Below are 18,058 nucleotides of genomic sequence, written 5' to 3'. Positions count from 1 at the left end.
AGGGAGGGGAGGTTGGACAGACGGGCGTTGATCAGCATTTTTTTTTTAACATGGTGAATGCGCACATCCCACGACTAGCATTAGTAAAATAAAGAACACTTTTACACAATCATGAATGTCTTTGCATTATGGCAGGTTTGACCAAGCTTTAATGGTTGTGTGACTAACCTCCTTCCCCCACCAACTCCCCAGCACACATACCCCGTACCCCCACCAACTCCCCAGCACACATAACCCCCTACCCCCACACAGTACCAATGGGTCCATGTGCCCGGCCCGCAGGCCAACAGTGCAATGTCCATCTAGCAGGGACGTTGGCTCTTTCCATGTGCACCGGCATCAGGTGAGTGGGGTTGCAAATGATGCAGTGACCTCGGCCTCGGTGACCCCTGTAGGGACCCCTCTGTGGGGGTGGTGGAGGTGGATGGCACCGCTACAGCCAACTGAAGCTGCTGGCGGAGCAGATTGTTCAACTCCCGCATTTGTTCTGCATGTTCAGATTGTCCCTCGCACAATTCACGGACTCGCTGGCCAAACCCTGTGAGGGCTGCAGTGCATGCCTCCATGACCTTACGTGTGGGTGCATTGTCACACGCCATGGACTTGGCTGACCCCCTAATAGCACTGCTGATGGCCTTGATGTGGTGGTTGTGTGCGTGGGCCATGCCCTCGATCCTCCTCTGGCGTGCCTCTATAACGTCTAGGCGTGCCATGGCGGAATCTGTTCCTGTATCCTGGGCATGGCTGTGCAGGCAGGGATGTGCCGTGTTATGGGGCTGCTGTGCCGGGCAGGGCTGTGCAGTATTGTGGGGCTTCTGTTGTTGGAGGTGCTGGGATGCCATGGATGGAGGGGCTGCTAGCAGATGACCCATATGACGGAGTGTCCCCATCTGCCACTGGTGTGCGTGAGCGGCAGCAGTGGTGTGCACGGACCTGCGGACTGTGGCTGTGTGTCTCCAACTGGTCAGGGGTCTCTTCTGAAGTGGCCATTTGCTGAACAGGACTGTATCGGTGTCAAGGCAGATCCAGCCTGCTGCTCTTCACCGGATGACTCTCCCTCCTCCGGAGTGGTTGCATTCGTGGCCACTTCCACATCCTGGTAAGCCCTGGTGGCTTGGGACGGGGTTGTTGATGCGGACTGGGTGGCTGGGGTGCGCCCAGGTGGTGAGGCCCTGGTGGCTTGGGTGCGCCCAGGTGGTGTGACATTGCTGTGGTGTGATGGGGTGTGTCCTCCACCTTGGCGTGTCCTGCCGGACCCTTCGCGGGCTGATGGTGCTGGTGGAGGTGTGGCTGGGCACACGGGATGGGCCTTCTTCCTCGTCATCCACGTTGGCCTCGGATGATGCCTGTAGGGAACATAAGGTATGGCATGAGGACGGAGTCCCTCAAATATTATTTCATGCATTTCAGTACTTACGGTGGGTGGGGTGTATAGGGCAGTTTCACCCGTGCTTGGGCCTGGCCTGTTTGGATTTAGCGATGGGTTGCTATTACTGGAGTCTGCTACGTAAGGAGGGGGACCCAGTTTGGAATTGTTGGGTTAGCCACTTCATGCATACGATGCACATGCACAGCTGGCATGCTGCAGTCAGTGAAGGGGGGCTGGTACTACACACACCCACCTGGCAATAGGGCGATGCTGTGCCCCCGCCATGGATGTGTGTCGCATGGTGCTTGCATGTGTCCATTGGCTGCCCTACCCACGACTCTGGCTCACAGGGGTCGCCTAGGTTCACTGGCACATGGGTGCTGTCTTGGGTGCCTGTGGTCGCTCCCACTCACTGCTCCCACTCACAGTGCCCGGCTGTCGGGTATTCACACTGGGGAAGGTGTGGAGGCCTATTCACAATGAAATTTGCGAGGGGGCTGGGGATGACTCACCTCCAGCCTCCTGGGTGCCAGTGCCTGCCTTCGTTCCTCCCACTCCCTCGATGGAGGCCATGTCTATGAGGGTGTTGCACTGCCCTTCCCATGGTGCCAGCTCTGGTGGTGTTGGTTGACATCCCTCGGTCGCCATGCCCTCACTCCTGTGCTGTGCCATGAGGCCCTGGACACGGACCTGCAGGTCGTTAAATCTCTTGTGGCAGTCCCGTTATCCATGGGGACACAGCCCGCCACAGTGACCTTCTCGCTGATCTACACCCAGATCCGGTTACGGCGCTGTGACCCTGTCTTCTCTGCTGGGGACCATGTAGTTCATCCTGGTGTGAAATCACCTTCACCACCAGTATTGCAAGTTCACAGTCCGAGAACTTGGGCTTTCACAGCCTATCCAGGGAAGACTTGCCCCTCACACGCTCCTGAGACATTTTCAGGTATTTTTTTGGAGTGGATGGCTTCTAGGGGCTCCGATTTTAGGTGGATTGTGATTTCCGAAATGGCCACCGCTTTGTTTCCCATTCCAGCGGTGATGCATTTCCCGCGGCGCTATTAGCGCGTGCCATCGGCGCTAACGCAATGTTCATTCGGTTCTCGGATTTTCAGCCTCTATTACCACTGAACGGTATTAGTGTTAACGCCCGGGCCGTGTGCCCGCCGACTCGTGATGGGGCATTGTTTGTGTTACAACTCCCTGTGTTAACGCAAATACTGCTCAACGTTAAATGCGCCCGGATACCGGCCAACTCGTGATGAAGCCCTTAGTGTTGACCGCCTGCGAATCTACCGTGATTGGTATGGCTTGTCCAGAAGGTTCCCCTGTTTCACTAAACTAGGATGGCCTCCTAAACCTCTGCCCACAAGGTCAGAGTTTAGAAATCCATCTTCACACCAATCATACAAGAGATAATGACAACTCTAGACACTGGTAAATTCCACTGTAATGTTTGTACTAAGGTAGGGGATCTCTATGGCAGGAAAAAGTTTGTCATGCGAGCAATGGAGACAAATGTATGCAATGTCACCGGGATCCTTCCTGGGCTATGCTCGGTTGGTTAGGAGACTGGCTGTCTTGTGGGATGAGACCCCAGAGGAACCAGAGACGAACCCCTTGCTGCAGGAGGTGCTGGGCTTGGGCAGGAGCAGAGGAGTTATCACTAGGATGTACAGGGGGATTAGCAAACAGAAACGGAGACCGGTGCTGGGGATCAAAGGGGAGAGGGATATGGGGTATGAGGTCATGGATGTTCAGTCGTCGCGTATCTGGGAACAAGTTTAAAAGTTATCCAGGTTTGCGAGGTTCGGACTAATCCAATATAATTATCTGCACAGAGTACACATGACTCAATCCAGACTGCATCCGATTTACCCACAATACCCACAAGGACCCCCTCGATGTGGAGATGCACCAGCAGAATTTTGGCACCTGATCTGGGACTGCCGGGTGATCCATAGATATTGGGGGAGTAATGGGAAAGCTAAACGGGTGAGCACACAGTATGTACAAGTGTACCCCAGAGATGTGTTTGTGGGGATTGGTGCCGGGAGGGAAGAAAGCAAAAATTAGGAAGAAAATAGTGAAATTCCTGCTCATACTGTCAAAACGCAGTATAGCGATATCCTGGAAACGCCCAGAAGGCCCCACAGTGCAATCTTGGGCTGGAGCCGCACAATGATGGGGGGGCGGTGGCTGAGGCAGAAATCTTGAGTGGGGAAGAGGTGTGCTGCTGAGAGGCTAGAAAGATGGCGGCCTGAGTCGAGGATCCGGTCCTCCTCTCCTCAAGCTCAAAGATTCGGAACGTGAAGCCCTAGAGGGGGAAGAGGTGGCGGGTGCTATTAAAGATTGAGGACAGGAAAGGCTCCGTGAAGTGATGGCTTCACGGCCGACTTCTTTAAACAATACCAACCCACTCTGGTGAAACCGATGGCCACATTATTTAACCAAATTAGGAGGCAGGACACAATACCACTGACATTCCTCCAGGCCCTGATTGCTGTGATACCCAAACCTGGCAAGGACCCGACAGAGTGTGGTTCGTATAGGCCTATCTCCCTCTTTAACGTGGATGCAAAAGTCTTCGCCAGAGAGATCTCTCCCCCGGCTGGTCCACCCGGACCAGGCGGGATTTGTGCTCAACAGACAGGGGCCTGACAGCATGCGTAAGATGTGCTGAACTCGAGGGTAGTGCGGGAGGAGGGGGCCCTTCTGTTATCTTTGGATGCCGAAAAGGCCTTTGACTCGGTGAGCTGGGTTTTCATGGGGGGAGTTTTTGTGTCACTGGGCATGGGCCTGAGATGGTTGGGATGGATGTATTGTGGCCCCTCAGTGAGGGTAGTGGTGAATGGTGAGGAATCGGGGTTGTTCCCAGTGGGGAGGGGAACGAGACAGGGCTGCCCTCTGTCCCCGCTTATATAAGCACTGGTGATGGAGCCATGGGCGGCATCCATCCGGGAGAATGGGGGGGAGGGATCAGTGGGGTGAGGGTAGGAGATATGCACTGCAAGATCAGCCTGTTTGCAGATGACGTGTTACTCTACGTCACCAACCCATCCCAGTCAGTGCCATGCGCCTTGAGTAGTTTGGAACAGTACAGGGACCTATCAGGCTATAAGATTAATCTGGGGAAGTCGGTGGCGTTTATGGCAGGAAACCTGTCGGATGCAGAAGGGAAGTATGTGGAGGGGCTCCCATTCAGAATACGAAGAGATAGGTTATGCTATCTTGGTGCTCAGATGACACAGAACCCTGGAGACCTTTTCGCCAGTAACTTCCTCCCTTTATGGTCGGCCATGAAGAGAGACATTGAGCAGAAGGTAGGGTCAGGACTGCCATGGATGGCTCGTCTCAATTCGGTGAAAATGGTAATCCCCCCAAGTTTCTGTTTTTGTTTCAAATACTTCCAATCCAGATACCCAAGCCATTCCTGGTGGAGGTTAAACAGGCCCTACTACGCTACCTCTGGGTGGTTACAAAACACAGAATCTCTTACAAGGTACTGACAAGGCCAAAGGAGGAGGGGGGGTTGGGTTCCCGGACCTAGAGACATATTACAGGGCCTCTCAGTTAAAAATTTTGGTGGATCACTTCACTCCGGGCACGGGGAAGCAATGGGTGGCAATGGATAACAAGGTTTTGTCCCCAGTCACGTTGGACGAATGGTTGTGGGTCCCCAAGACACTTATCCCAGGGAGGGTTCTGCGACACCGTTGCTGGGTGGCTTATGGTCGGTATGGAAGGAGGGAGGTGACTATATATGGCTCACAGCATGGCCCTCACCTCTGAGCTGCATTTGGGCTCCCCCGCTTAAGGATGGGATATAAGAACCACTTGCATTCCAACAGTGTTGGGCTGGTCTTAGTAGGGCGGGTCAGTTGTGGGTGGGCGGGTCAGTTGTGGGTGGGGGGGGACTTTTTATGTCCTTAAAGGAGCTTGAGGAGGCCTTGGGTATGGACAACCTCTCGCCCTTTTGTTATCTGCAACTAAAGGGGGCTCTCACTGAAGGCAGGTAGGGGGACACCCTTAGGAGGGAATTAACAGACATTGAAAGATTCTTGATCTCACACAAGGGATCCAAGGGTGTAATATCCAGGCTCTATAGACTCCTGTTCTTAGCAGCCCTGAGGGATCCTCCACCTGCGCAGGTGAAATGGGGGAACGATTTAGGCGATGACATTGCTGATAGGCGATGGACCACTTTGTGCAGCCAGGCAAATCGCTCGACTGCCTCGCTCCAGTACCGCCTTCAGGCCCTGAAACTGCTGCATAGATGGCACTATCCTCCGCAGAGGATAGCCTGGATGAGGGAGGGATATGACCTGCATTGTTTGAAGTGCAAAGGGGGACTATGTGCACATGTGGTGGAAATGTCCGGTGGTGCAGACGTACTGGAAAGAGGTCTTGTCCTGGATAAAGGGGGTGCATGGGATAGGAAGGACCATGTCCCCATGGCTTCTCCTTTTTGGGGTTGAGGTGGAGGGAGACCTTGGTAAGACACACAACCATATGTTTCAGATCATGTTGGTGGAGGCTAGGTGCTGCCTGGCCCAGAGATGGAAAACTCTACGAATGCCTGTGGAAAAAGAATGGGTCACTAAAGTTCGAGCAATTTATGACATGGAGTTCCTAACCCACCTTATCGATGAATCCAGGTCGAACATTGAAGGACAGTGTTTGAAAAATACGGACAGTCTGCTTGAAGCCCCTGGGGAACATTCAAAGAAGGGGTCTGGCGGCGTACAGGTCTAGGGTGAAATGTGGTGATTCTGGGATGAGGGGCTGGCAATGATTAATGATCAACGATAAAATGCTGGTAGGTGCGCCCAAGGTTTTAGCGTACACAGCAGAGCTACTCTGAATGGGAAGTGAAATGATACTCTGCGGGTCCGATCCCTGATGTAACAACAAATGAATGGTCCATGGCTAAGCGGTGAGGGTGGGTTAGGAGGGGGTTAAGGTTATAATTGAAACTAAATGACATTTTAAGATTCTTACGGTATTATGTTATAACTTAAATGCCAATAAAATCTAATTTTCAAAAAAAGAAAGCGGTCGATACTCCGCCATCATACTCAGCAGGGGCTAACAAACTCACATGGAGCGGGGCTCGGAGCCACATTACACAGTGTGTATCCCCAGAGATGACAACATACCATGTTAGCGTCTGTGGGAGCTGGATCTGTTTTGCTGTCTGATTTGTAGCTCCACTCCCACCCCCGACGGCCATTGCAGACACGCTGAGCTCTTCCAAGTAGTGCAAAATAAACACTGCTGATTCATTGCTGCAAGGTCACCCCATGGCTTAACCATCAGCTTAGTGGATAGGACTGACCTATAGGCCGATATTTGCTGAGCGAATCTGGGAAGAGAAGTGCATTGAAAACCTTATTTCTTACAACCCAATACCTCAATGCCACATACATATGGGCCCATTACATACAGCACTGATGCTGGCACAGTAGCCAAAGCTGCAAGCTTGCTTTGAATATTTCTTGAGGGTAAACACACGGCCTAATCATCCTTCTAAGGCCTCTGACTATTCATACTTGGCTAATACCCAGGAGCAGGGCTCAACATATTCAAATACATATTATGGTGTAGTGATGGACGGACTCTTTTGTACTGCACATAGGCAACATACCCTATCGTGTCTGAACCTTTTGAATACAGCCGATACTGAGCTGAACCCCCACCATGCTTATTTGTGACTGCAGCTAGGAATGGGAGTACACTGACTGAGAATTGGTGGGTTGCCCAAGTAACAGGCTTCTCTAGTTCACATTCACTTGGCCTAAAGGTCCTGTAGCTCAGATAGCTGAACTACTTGGAGTACTAGCCCCTAGGATACCATCTATGTCTGTAATAAGCCTGAAAACATGACGAAAGAAGCTGGAGGGGAAGAAAAAAGGTCATATGGATTAATTCACTAACACCCCAGCAAAGGCTTCTGGACTTGCAAACCCTCTCGCTAATGATGACCATGGCGTGACCTCTGGAGATTCCCGTGAGGACCATCTGATGACAGCGATGCAAAATGGCTTCATGTCAGTAAATATGAAGCTAGATGATATTGTGTCTACCATTGGCTCATTAAAATCTAAATTGGAGAAAAGAATGGCCGTATTAATGAGGCAGAGACCAGAATTGGGGAGACCTAGGTTAAGGTCAACAGACATGACAGAGAAATAACAAACCTGAAACTAGAGGTGAACAAAAGCTGATTAAGTGTGATTACTTTGAGTCATGCTGAAGGCAAAATAATGTTTGCATAATTGGAGTACCCGAGACAGCATGCAAGGGTCCTATGGATATATTTGTTGAGGATTTATTGAAAACGCTGTTTGACGCCATTTGAGAGGGTAGGGATTGACAGTGACTGCCTAGTCAGATGCTAAAGCATCACTTGTCATTTTTACTAGGGTTGGCTTCCCTAAGCACGTTGCCTGACTGAGGCAGTAACTTCATGTCTAAGTACATGCAAGCCATGTGGAAAGTGTGTGGGGGTCACTTATACGTTTTCATCTGCTTATCATCTACAAACAAATGGCTTGGTTGAGAGATTTAATAGGACTCTCAATAGCATGATTGGGGCTCTGGAAGAGCCCCAAAGGAGAAAGTGGGATCCTCTGTTACCGTGCTTACTCTTAGCCTACAGAGAGGTACCTCAAGAGAGTTTTGGTTTAAGCACCTTTGAGCTTCTTTTTGGTCACCCTGTACTGTGGTGGATTATGTGCTGGTGTTAAAGATAATGGTCCTCCTGATGGCTTAAGCCAGTGATAAGCTCAAGCGCTGGTCAAACATTGGTATGGCCAGAAGGCTTCACTGATTCACTTTACCCCAGGCCAAGGAGTCCCGATTATGAACCCTATACGGCCTACAGCCCTACAGGATAAATGGTCAGTCCCTAACTTTTTGCTGGACTTCTGGACCTTTTTCTTTCAATCCTGAATGGGTGGAGACTTTTTCTTCTCATTCATTCTTGTGGGCTCTGCCTTTTGGAACTCTGTTCTTTGTATTCTACTTGTACTATGGAGTCTGTCTGCCCCATAGCTCTTAAAGGCATCTGTGTTTTTACTACTGCAACACACAGCTCCTTATGGGCAGTGTTGCTGGAGACCCTTAGGGTCCTTCTTTAAGATAATTTTTATCTGTATCCTCAAGTAACTACAGTTCTTAAGGATAGAGAGATACTAAGGGCCTCATCACGAGTTGGGCGGTATTACCGCCGGGATACTGCCTAGGCTAATAGCGTTACTGCCGCCCGATCCAGCGTTATTAGCGCCGGATCAAGGGTTGGCCGGTAATGGGTATTCCCCATTGGACCCAATGGGGCATTTTCGGTGCAGTTAGCGCGCGTTAATAGCGCCGCACTAATTGTGCCAGAAAATGGCTGTTAAATTGGTGCATTTACCCCCAGCTGAGGGTAAATGCTGCCAGACACGTAATTGGGCAGACTCTTAAATGCGGCGGTAATCGGGTTACCACCGCATTTAAGGGCTACTGCCTAACTCGTGATGAGGTCCTTAGTATCTCTCCCAAAACTCTATAGTTGGAGAGATTGGCACGCACCACCTTCAGTGCAGTGCCAAAGGGATACCTAGTATCCCCCTTCTTTCTTCTCCTGTGCCTTTTTAGTCACATAGACCATCACCGGCAGTGGACATGTCCTACCAACTATTGTGTATTTTTTATGCCGCAGGCTATGTCCATAGCCTCGGCAGTGCACAATAGGGACACCCAAGTGCCAACTTGGGGCCTCCCTTCTTTTTTCATCATTACTACCGTGGTTGTTCTTTGTTAGCCCTTCTACCATTCTGGGAGGGGGGAGGTCTGTGGGTGTTTTGCCTTTGGCAGGAGCCAGTTGGTATCCCCGCCTAGGCTCCAGGGTGTCTGGGCAGGCAAGAAGTAGGGGAGGAGTTTTCCACCCCCCTGTCCTTTGTCTGCCAGAGTGCCTGAATAGGTCCAGCTCCCTCAGGGGGGGTCTGCCTGTCCTGATTGGACAACCAAACACCCTTTCTGTAAAAAAAAAAAAAAAACAACCAGAGACGCCTGCAGACCTTTTGCAATGCCGTGAAGCAACCACTGCTGTCCTGAACCCGTTTTCTATGCGACAGAGGAGCTCCAAAGAGGTCGACTCCCTCCTTTTAGCTGGTGTGAACAATCAGTCCCAAGAAACGAGCCATCTCCCGAGGTCCTAGTAGCTTTTCAGAGCTACAGAACCCCAATACCAGGGGACCTGCTGCCCATTTCCAGTGCATCATCATGGAAAGGCTCAATCCATCCAAATCATTGCTGAACCCACAATAACCCTCCAGACCCCCTAACCAGAGTGTGGGACTGCAGGGGGAAAAGGTATTGCTTCCCTGATTCCAGGCAGCCGCTCCAGAGCGTTGGAGTGCATGTAGAGGTGTCCAGGGCAACCCCCTCTTACCTCTAACGCAAGCCGCTGCTTGTCTCCCCTTTTCAAGTCAGTTTTAATATGTCCCTTGTTAGTTTTTAACTTTCTGCTTCAATAACTCTAGACATCTAAAAAATCCACAGGAACTCTTCGCAATTCGCTGTTTGTCAAGACTTAAAGTCCTCTCCGAACTGCCTTTAGCAAGGGTTGCGTTTTTGGACTTAATAGACTTACTAGTCGAATAAACCATCTCTAGAATCTTGAACTAAGCTCATGTTGCACTAGCTAACCATTTTACTCCCTTTAAGTGACTTTACTGTATGTGTTTCCAGAGTAAATGTACTACTGTATAAACCGTTGAAAACCGCATGAGTGCGCAATAACCGATAATACAATACCATTGTTTGTTCCTTTTGTAACGTTGCTACAAATGTAACCGGGAACAAACACAAAAGGGAAAGTGCCCTTTGAAGTGTATTATCAAGTATTCTCAAGTGTTCTAGTATAAACGTATGAAGTATTTAAGGTGATTCTGGTGTAAATATAATAAATATAATTTTTATATAACTAGATGTGTAAGTGCTTCTTTGTTGTGTCTGTCTAGCTAAAATTCAGTGTGCTTACCTACAGCTCACATTTAAAACCTGACTGCTCTGCCACTCTACCAATGTCCTGAGCTAGTACAGACTGATACTAAGCGTTTGGGATCTACAAACCACTGGCATAGCTTGCTAAAGTCTCACTGCCAGTGGGACTTTAGGAAAACTCCCCTAACAGTAGGCAAGTCTGTTCTCCAGCTCCGGCTCCAGTGCCACCAGGAATGAGCTGGCAGCTGAAGGGCCTTGGCAAGGTAGAGTGACTTTGGCCGGGACTTTGGCCAGGTGGCCAAAACTGCAGTACTTTGGTAGCGACTTGGACGCTACGGCAGGGACTCTGAAGGCTGCACTGGACTCCTTAGGATTTCAACAATCTGTGAGAGCCCCCACACATACAAAGGGGGGGCACACTTTAGACTGGGTGGCATCGCATAATATGAACATTTCAGACAATGAAATCCTGCCTTGTCCCTGGTCTGACCACTCATGTATTTATTTTCAGACCTGTAATGATTGCTTCACAAGGAAAACCGGCGACCACAGGGTCGCGAGGCTAGTAAGAAATTATCGGAAATTAACATCAGAGAACCAAAAACCATGGGCCTCTACCCTCAACTCAAGCTCAGGTAGTAAGGAGTTGTTTAAAATCTTAAAAGAACAAGAACACCTGAAAGGACCAACTAAAGAACCACTTCTGAAAAATGAGGCTTTGTGCTCTGATATTCTGATAGCTATGATGGATAAACTTTAAAAAATTAAAGTAAGTATTGAGGTAAAAAAACTAATTCTAAATAGAGATCCAGAGCCAGAACCCAGTGTGACATCAGCTAACGCTGGTGCTCATCAGGCTTTTCACTTCTCACCTGTCTCCGAACCAGAACTTACTAAGGTCATTAGGCAACTTAAAACTACCAGCTGCAAGGGGGATCCCGGGTCCTCCATGATTATCAAGGAGTGTTCCTCTGTGCTTATTCCAGTTCTCACCAAATTCGGTAATGCCTCCTTTGCACAAAACTGTGTCCCAGAAGCATGGATTACGCCCCTGTTAAAAAAGCCAGACCTCTGCCCCTTGACACCGGCAAACTACACACCTATCACCAATACCCCGTTTGTTCTGAAAATATTGGCTAGGGTGGCCTATAACCAGATTTCACTACACCTTAACATTTCACAGATCCTTCACAAGTATCAATCAGGGTTTAAGCAAAGTCACGGGACCAAGACCGCTCTCCTTGCCCTGAAATCCAAATTGTTGGAATCCATGGACAGCGGCCAGGCCTCCATACTTATGATTTTGCATCTTTCGGCTGCCTTTGACCTGGTGGATCACTCCATCTTGATCTCCAGGTTAAAGGACATAGCCCTATTTTTGGACCATGCTGCTCAATGGATTGCTTCCTTCCTAATGGAAGACAGGGCAGGGTTGCTAGTGGGGAGGCAGAGGCTAAACCTGTCTCTTTGGCCTATGGGGTACCCTACAGGGCCTGCATTTCGCCAAGCCTTTACAACATCTTTGTGCTGCCTTTTTTCAACTTACTAGAACACAAGGGCATTCTGTTCGCCAATTACATGGATGACCATGTGTCATCCCTATAACAGGGTCCTATAGCATAAATGAAAGCAACATCAATATAGCATATGACACCATCCACACTTGTATGGTACTGAATGTCCTGGCCCTCAACAGTGAAAAGACGGAACTCCTGATTGTGGGAATGGACAAGAGGCTTATCAAGTTAGGCCCGATGTTCAATAGCTTCAACATCACAAACTGTAAAATCGAGGTAAAGAAAAAAGAAAAACGATTAGGCATCCTCAACCAGAATGTGAACATGAAAGCTCAGGTGAGCAACCTGGTTTCTACATAACCTGCTACGACATCTCCGCCCACTCATATCGGAAAGGAACGCAGAGACTATAGCCAGAGTCCTCGTTGGTTAAAAAATCGATTATTGTAGCCTCCTCATCGACATCACACAGGTAGAGACGAACCGTTGACAGGTCATTCAGAATGGCGCAGTTAGAGTGGTGAAGGGCTGGAGGTTGAAGGAACATGTGTTTGAGGCAAGGCAGAGCTTGCACTGGCTCCCCTTTAAAGCCAGAGTGCATTTCAGAATGCTATTAATCACTCATAAATGTATTACAGGTCACATGCCAGCCTATTTGGAGGCCATAGTGGAAAAACAAATCATGAGATCTCGAAGATCCAACAACACTAACCTTCTTAAAACACTACGATGTAAAACAAGCATAGCTCTCAAAGGAGCTTTTAATATAGCGGCTCCGTTAGCCTGGAATGCTCTTTCATCGGACCTCAGGGACATTAAGCCCACGGACATCTTCAAAAAGAAACTGAAAACATTTTTATTCTGCTAGTTTCCCCACCTTACTCTGGTGTCTCTACCGTTCCTTCTTTGTGAGTGAAGGTTATCGTCCACTCTATAACGTGTCTGTTTTGTATTGTGTTCATGTTGGCGCCATGAAGCCTTCGAGTACCTGGTGCGCGGTAGAAATGCACAGTAAAGTAAAGGTGGTTGCCGAGGTCCAAGGTGCACTTCACTTCCTCGCTCAGCAACCCCTGTGCACGGCACAGGCACAGCAAAGCAGCGGTGGCATGCAGCAGACTCGTTACGGAGGCCTTCATGGTTGGCAAGCGTGGGAGAAGGATGGTGACACAGGGAGACTGCGCCTGCGCCAGTGGCTTCACTAGGTTTGGTGACACCCGGTGCGCCACTCATGGTGTCACTGCCGGTAGGGGGTGACACCATTAGTTACCGCGTCCCTAGTGATGCCACTGGAGGATAGCAGTATGGAGCCACTTGGGAGAGGCTGCAGACTTATTCTGGCGGTTTGCTCTGGGTGCAATATTAGAAACTGCCCTGCATGGGAGCCATGCGAGAAGTAGAAACAAGCAAAGATGAGACGAGGCTGACAGGCGCGCCACACTCCCCACCCACTTTATAGAAGGAGGGCACATTTTCAGAAATCCGTCCTAAATAAATAATACAACTGCACTTTCTAAGCAATTTGTCGAAAAAATAACTATAGTTTCAAAGAAATGCAACCCGGCTCTATATGATCTTAGACAAACTCGCCTACACGGGAAAGAGTGTAAAGCTATATAATTCAGTATAATAACACACCATGCCCTACAAAACATGACAAAGCACCCCCCCCCTTCACACACAAAGGCATTGTTTGCATCATTAATCCTAAATGTGAAAGGCACAGTGAGTTAAAGTGAGGAGGAGGTTAGGGGTAGTCTGGAAATAAGGTGGGCGTCTCACCTCCATTCGTAGCTTGGCACCTTCATGAACACATTAGTGGAGGAAGTGCTTCTCAAAGAGAAAATGTCACAATGTGTTGATCCAAACAGCAATTAAATCGCGCTGAGTCACAAGCATAAATAGGACTGCTCGGTTGATTTGCCGTCATCCATGACCCATGCGCGAAATACCATCCTTTCTGCCATATATTTTGTTTTCTTCCTTTCACAATAATCCAGGTTCGTAGAGCTTCGAGTCTGTCTCTTGAACTCCGTTCTTAATACACCTGCTTTTCCTAATCATGCGCAGATTCTTAATACAGCATGGCTTGGTGTACTGATCTGCGCATATAGAACGCTCCCGAAAAGCAACAGTTGCAAGTAACCTTTCAGCGCCAAATACGAGAAACACTTTGAGAGCATGAAGTGGAAGCATGGTCCAGAAATATTTATTCATCGGCCTCTGGCGGCCAGGACTTACTGGAAAGCAAAGATCAAGTTTCTCTATTTAATCACTTGTTCCACCTACAAGGAGATCGGACTGATTGTTCTTAGGAAAGTGAAAGCATCAGGTTAAATATTCTTTTATTTTTATGTTTACCCGATTTAATATCCTGCGCACAAGGAATGGATAACTTGGTGGCATGAGACACCATGTGAACTTTTCCTGGGCTCTGCGATTGATGGTCTAATTCAGGGCACCCGTTCAGGGAGTCCGGCAGAATAGCTCAAGGGCAACAAGTTTGTCTTGGAAGCAAGACAACTCATAGCAACACAGGTTGAAAATAATTATAATTCAGACCTTTCCCTCGGCTGGCCTTCTGCACGTCTTTGTCAGGCCGGGGTCGCAGTGGTGATTCAAATGCAGAAGCCTGACGCTGCCGGGCCAGGGTCACGGTCCGGGCGGGGATATTTACTTCATTCATCCGCAGCGGTGAAATTGGCGATTGATTCCCCGGCTCTGGCAGTGCCTAATAGGCTGCACCTTTGAGCCTGGCTCTGTTGCTGTTGACTTCTTTCATCCGGAGAGCTGGCTGCAAACATGGCATTCTTCAAGGACATACCTTCTCAAGCTAAGGAGATGCTATGCGCCAGAAGCTCTCAAGAACACTGGACAAAACTTCCTTACCACCCTACCCATTTTGTCATTTTTCCAATGTTTATCACAGTACATTTTATATACTTTTGGTTCGCTACCATCTCAAATCTAAATGGCCCATTGTTAGGATTATTTAATTATTTCTTTAAACTGTAAACATTTTAACACAATTGAACTAGGGTGTTAAGTGCAAGTAATCTTTACGTAATAATAAAAAGAGATTATAACTGCATGATTCAATGTATCCTTTTATTTGCAAGATGCATGGTATCTTTCCCATTCAAAGATGGCTGCTGGTTTTGGCTCGTCTCCAGAGAGTTTCTTTAGAGACAGTCATCCAAGATGGCTGCCTCCATGGGAGAGCTCACACAAAATCGAAGAGTTCCGAGATGGGCAGGAATGGGTGGGATTAGCCATAGGGATTACGTTGGTTGGGGGCACGGAATGGGAGGGATTACAACTGTGTATCCCTCCTGAAATGTCATCTCGATTGGAAAAGCATTACAGACCCTCATTAATAGCCCATATATGAAACTCTTATGTTAATGACAATAGTTTCGGTTTTAGAGGTAGCGCTTTCAGTGCCACCTAATAGCCCAAACTAAAAAGGGTCTCTTTATAAAAAGAAAGTGCCCCCTTTCTTTTTCCATTGTGGGGCAGAGCAGCACGCATGAGCAATGCCTTGATGAGGGGATGAAGGAGAGAGCAGCAGGAGGACCAGCAGCCCGGACAGAGCATACATTTATAGAGAAAACTCTGAGGAGCAGGTAGTGAGCAGGAGCAGGCATTGTACAGAAAGCTTTAAACATAGAATTATATCTGTTCATAAAGCCTTCATTGTTAACTTCTGAGTGGCAAAGCCACAGCTGGCAGGTGTTAATAATGCGGATTGCCATGATTTATGAATGAGGTTTGTTTCTGTTTGAGCATTTAGGCAAAATTTAGATGATTTGTAGAGACAAATAGGTGAGGAGTATTTTAATCTATTGAAGATATGTTGGTTGAACGATTATCACAGGTAAGTAACATTTTCATGTAAATGATAGTTCTGGAAACTTAACTGGCCAAGATGAAAGAGCAGGAAACCACAGCATGTTAATCCATTTAACAGGCAAGTAATGTCCCTAAAAGGCTGCGTGCAGAAAATAGTTTGACCATGTAAAATGGCTTAATAGATAATGTTTTAGGATTAATCCTTGTTACTGTATTGAACACATTACTTTTACTATAAAGAAAATGTTATGTTTTGTTTTCCCACAGCGGGTTGGCAATACCTACGGCAACTTTTCGTTGGCTACAATGTTCCCCAGGAGGGAGTTTACCAGGGATGATTATGGGAACACACTCTTGGAATTGGACCTTGCACCAAGTGCTTCAGTTGTTCTTTTGCCAGTATGTAATGAATTTCTACATGCAGTTTTTCATTTTTTTATCAAGACCATTGCATGTTCATACACTGATTTAAATGCATATTTGTATCCATCAGAAAGGCACTAGTTATCAACAATACATGTGCATTGTGAAATATACTTTTGATGCATTGATTTGAACTCGAGCAGAGATTGTACATTGTTTCTGATGTCACTACTTCGAAAATCTTTGACACTTTGTAGGTGTGCCCTTTGTTTTCTATTGTTAGTGTAAGATAGACAATGATTTTTAAAGAGGATGTTGACTGGTTGTACATAATTGAACTGTGTCATGAGAAGGAACAGATCTCTGACAACAGGTTTTGTGATCCAAAGAGCTTTTGTCTGAGTTTCAAAAGGAATGGGAAAACTGGGATATACAAGGACTAGCACAAATAAGGATGACATATTCTGAACCACGCATTCTACAGAAGTTCTTTGAAAGGGAGGCTTATTGTGCTCAAACGGCTGTTTTTCTTATGTGGGTTAACCCTCCAATTTCTTTTGTGGCACTGTTTGGGATGAGATTTAGCAGACCCTCCTTTTTCCTTTTGTTTCTTCCCCTCCTCAGTTTTATGAGGAACTCCATTGACCTTATGGGTCACCATATTGGCTACCCATATGACAGTAGCAAATACCAGCTTCTTGGGGTCTAATTCTTTGGAACCAGCCAAGTGCTGTTTCAGTTCTGGGGAACATGCATCGAAAATGATGTTCAAGCATAAACAAACTTCTCAAGTCTTCAAAAGTTTAACTTAGGTGGCCTTCAATCCACCAATCCAGGTTTTTTGTCGAATCACAAACCCAGGTAACACATTAAACATTAGCCTTTTTTTCTGCTCCCTAAACCTTTTAGTACTGGGCAGGAGTCTTCCCAAATCTGGCTATATTTACCTGCTTAACATATTCAAAGTCGACCTTATCTCTATGATGGCATAATACCCAATCTGAGGGAGTCTAAGATTCCAGGGAATCAGATCAGGATCATTAACTCTGCATTCAACGTACCACCTTAAATTCTCTTAACCAATCCACAAAACCATTCTTCTCATTGTACATACTCACCAAGTCCTTGGGCAATCTCGAGGTGAGGAGATGAGCTGAAAGCATTCATTTTCATTAGTTGCCCCTGAAACAGATGACCAGGCATCACAAGACATTTGCTTCATTTCCTTCTGGTCTCTATGATCTTCTTGTTGTCTTTAAAGGAAGGCTCTTTCCCTTTCTCCTCTTTCCTTGTCTTTATCTAACAACACATTCTCTTTATTCCTAGTGCAATTTCTTTCTCTAAATTATCTTTTTAGTAGGTCTTGCTAATCGAGTAAGAGATGGAGGAGGGATGGAAGGTGAAGAGGGAGGCACCCCTTCTTCCTCACCTGATGCATCTATTTAAGAAAATGGCAGTGAAGCTTGATAAGCTATGAGGAATTGAATTATTTTCACCACCTTTTGCATTGGGACCCTTATCTTTTCATAATTCTTTAACTTTCTCAATTTTAAAAGGATTAAGGATTACATGTTTATATTGAACTTGTAGATTACCTTTTTCTTAAAATGAGTAACTTGGTCTAGTATAGAGCGGTAGGTTTTTAGTTACCAAATCTGTAGTGCTTTGTTGTGTCCTGACAACTGTTTCTTCACAACTTTCACAAGTTAGGAGAGTCACTACCTAGGATAAGACTTGGAAAAACCAACAGAGGGTTATCAAGGGTATTCAGATCCCAAGTTGAGCAAAGCTACTCTCTTAAGTAGCATTGACCAAGCATCAAGGCTGGCCTGAGGAGGAAGGTGACACTGTTGTGTAGTGCATTTAACACTTATCAGACTTAATACGGAAAAGACCCACACAAATAAGTTATAAAACTATTTCACCCAAGTAAACAAGCTTTAGTACATATGTACAACTCACAGTTGGG

At 47.4% G+C, this 18,058-nt stretch overlaps 1 protein-coding gene across 2 annotated transcripts in view; it reads left to right on the top strand.

The window, feature by feature from the left end:
- The window catches only part of UBXN4 (UBX domain protein 4), a 1,027,720-nt gene that overhangs the window by 781,500 nt on the left and 228,162 nt on the right, over nt 1-18,058 (top strand). For both annotated transcript variants that reach the window (XM_069616541.1, XM_069616540.1), the window contains exon 12: nt 15,994-16,125. In XM_069616541.1, coding sequence (XP_069472642.1) covers nt 15,994-16,125 — 132 coding nt within the window. The remainder of the gene's footprint in view (nt 1-15,993; nt 16,126-18,058) is intronic.

Source organism: Ambystoma mexicanum, chromosome 9, assembly GCF_040938575.1.
Source record: "Ambystoma mexicanum isolate Mex_15411 chromosome 9, UKY_AmexF1_1, whole genome shotgun sequence".
Classification (NCBI taxonomy): domain Eukaryota; kingdom Metazoa; phylum Chordata; class Amphibia; order Caudata; family Ambystomatidae; genus Ambystoma; species Ambystoma mexicanum.
The sequence above is the reverse complement of the archived record's forward strand: the minus strand, read 5'-3'. Positions and strand labels throughout refer to the sequence as shown.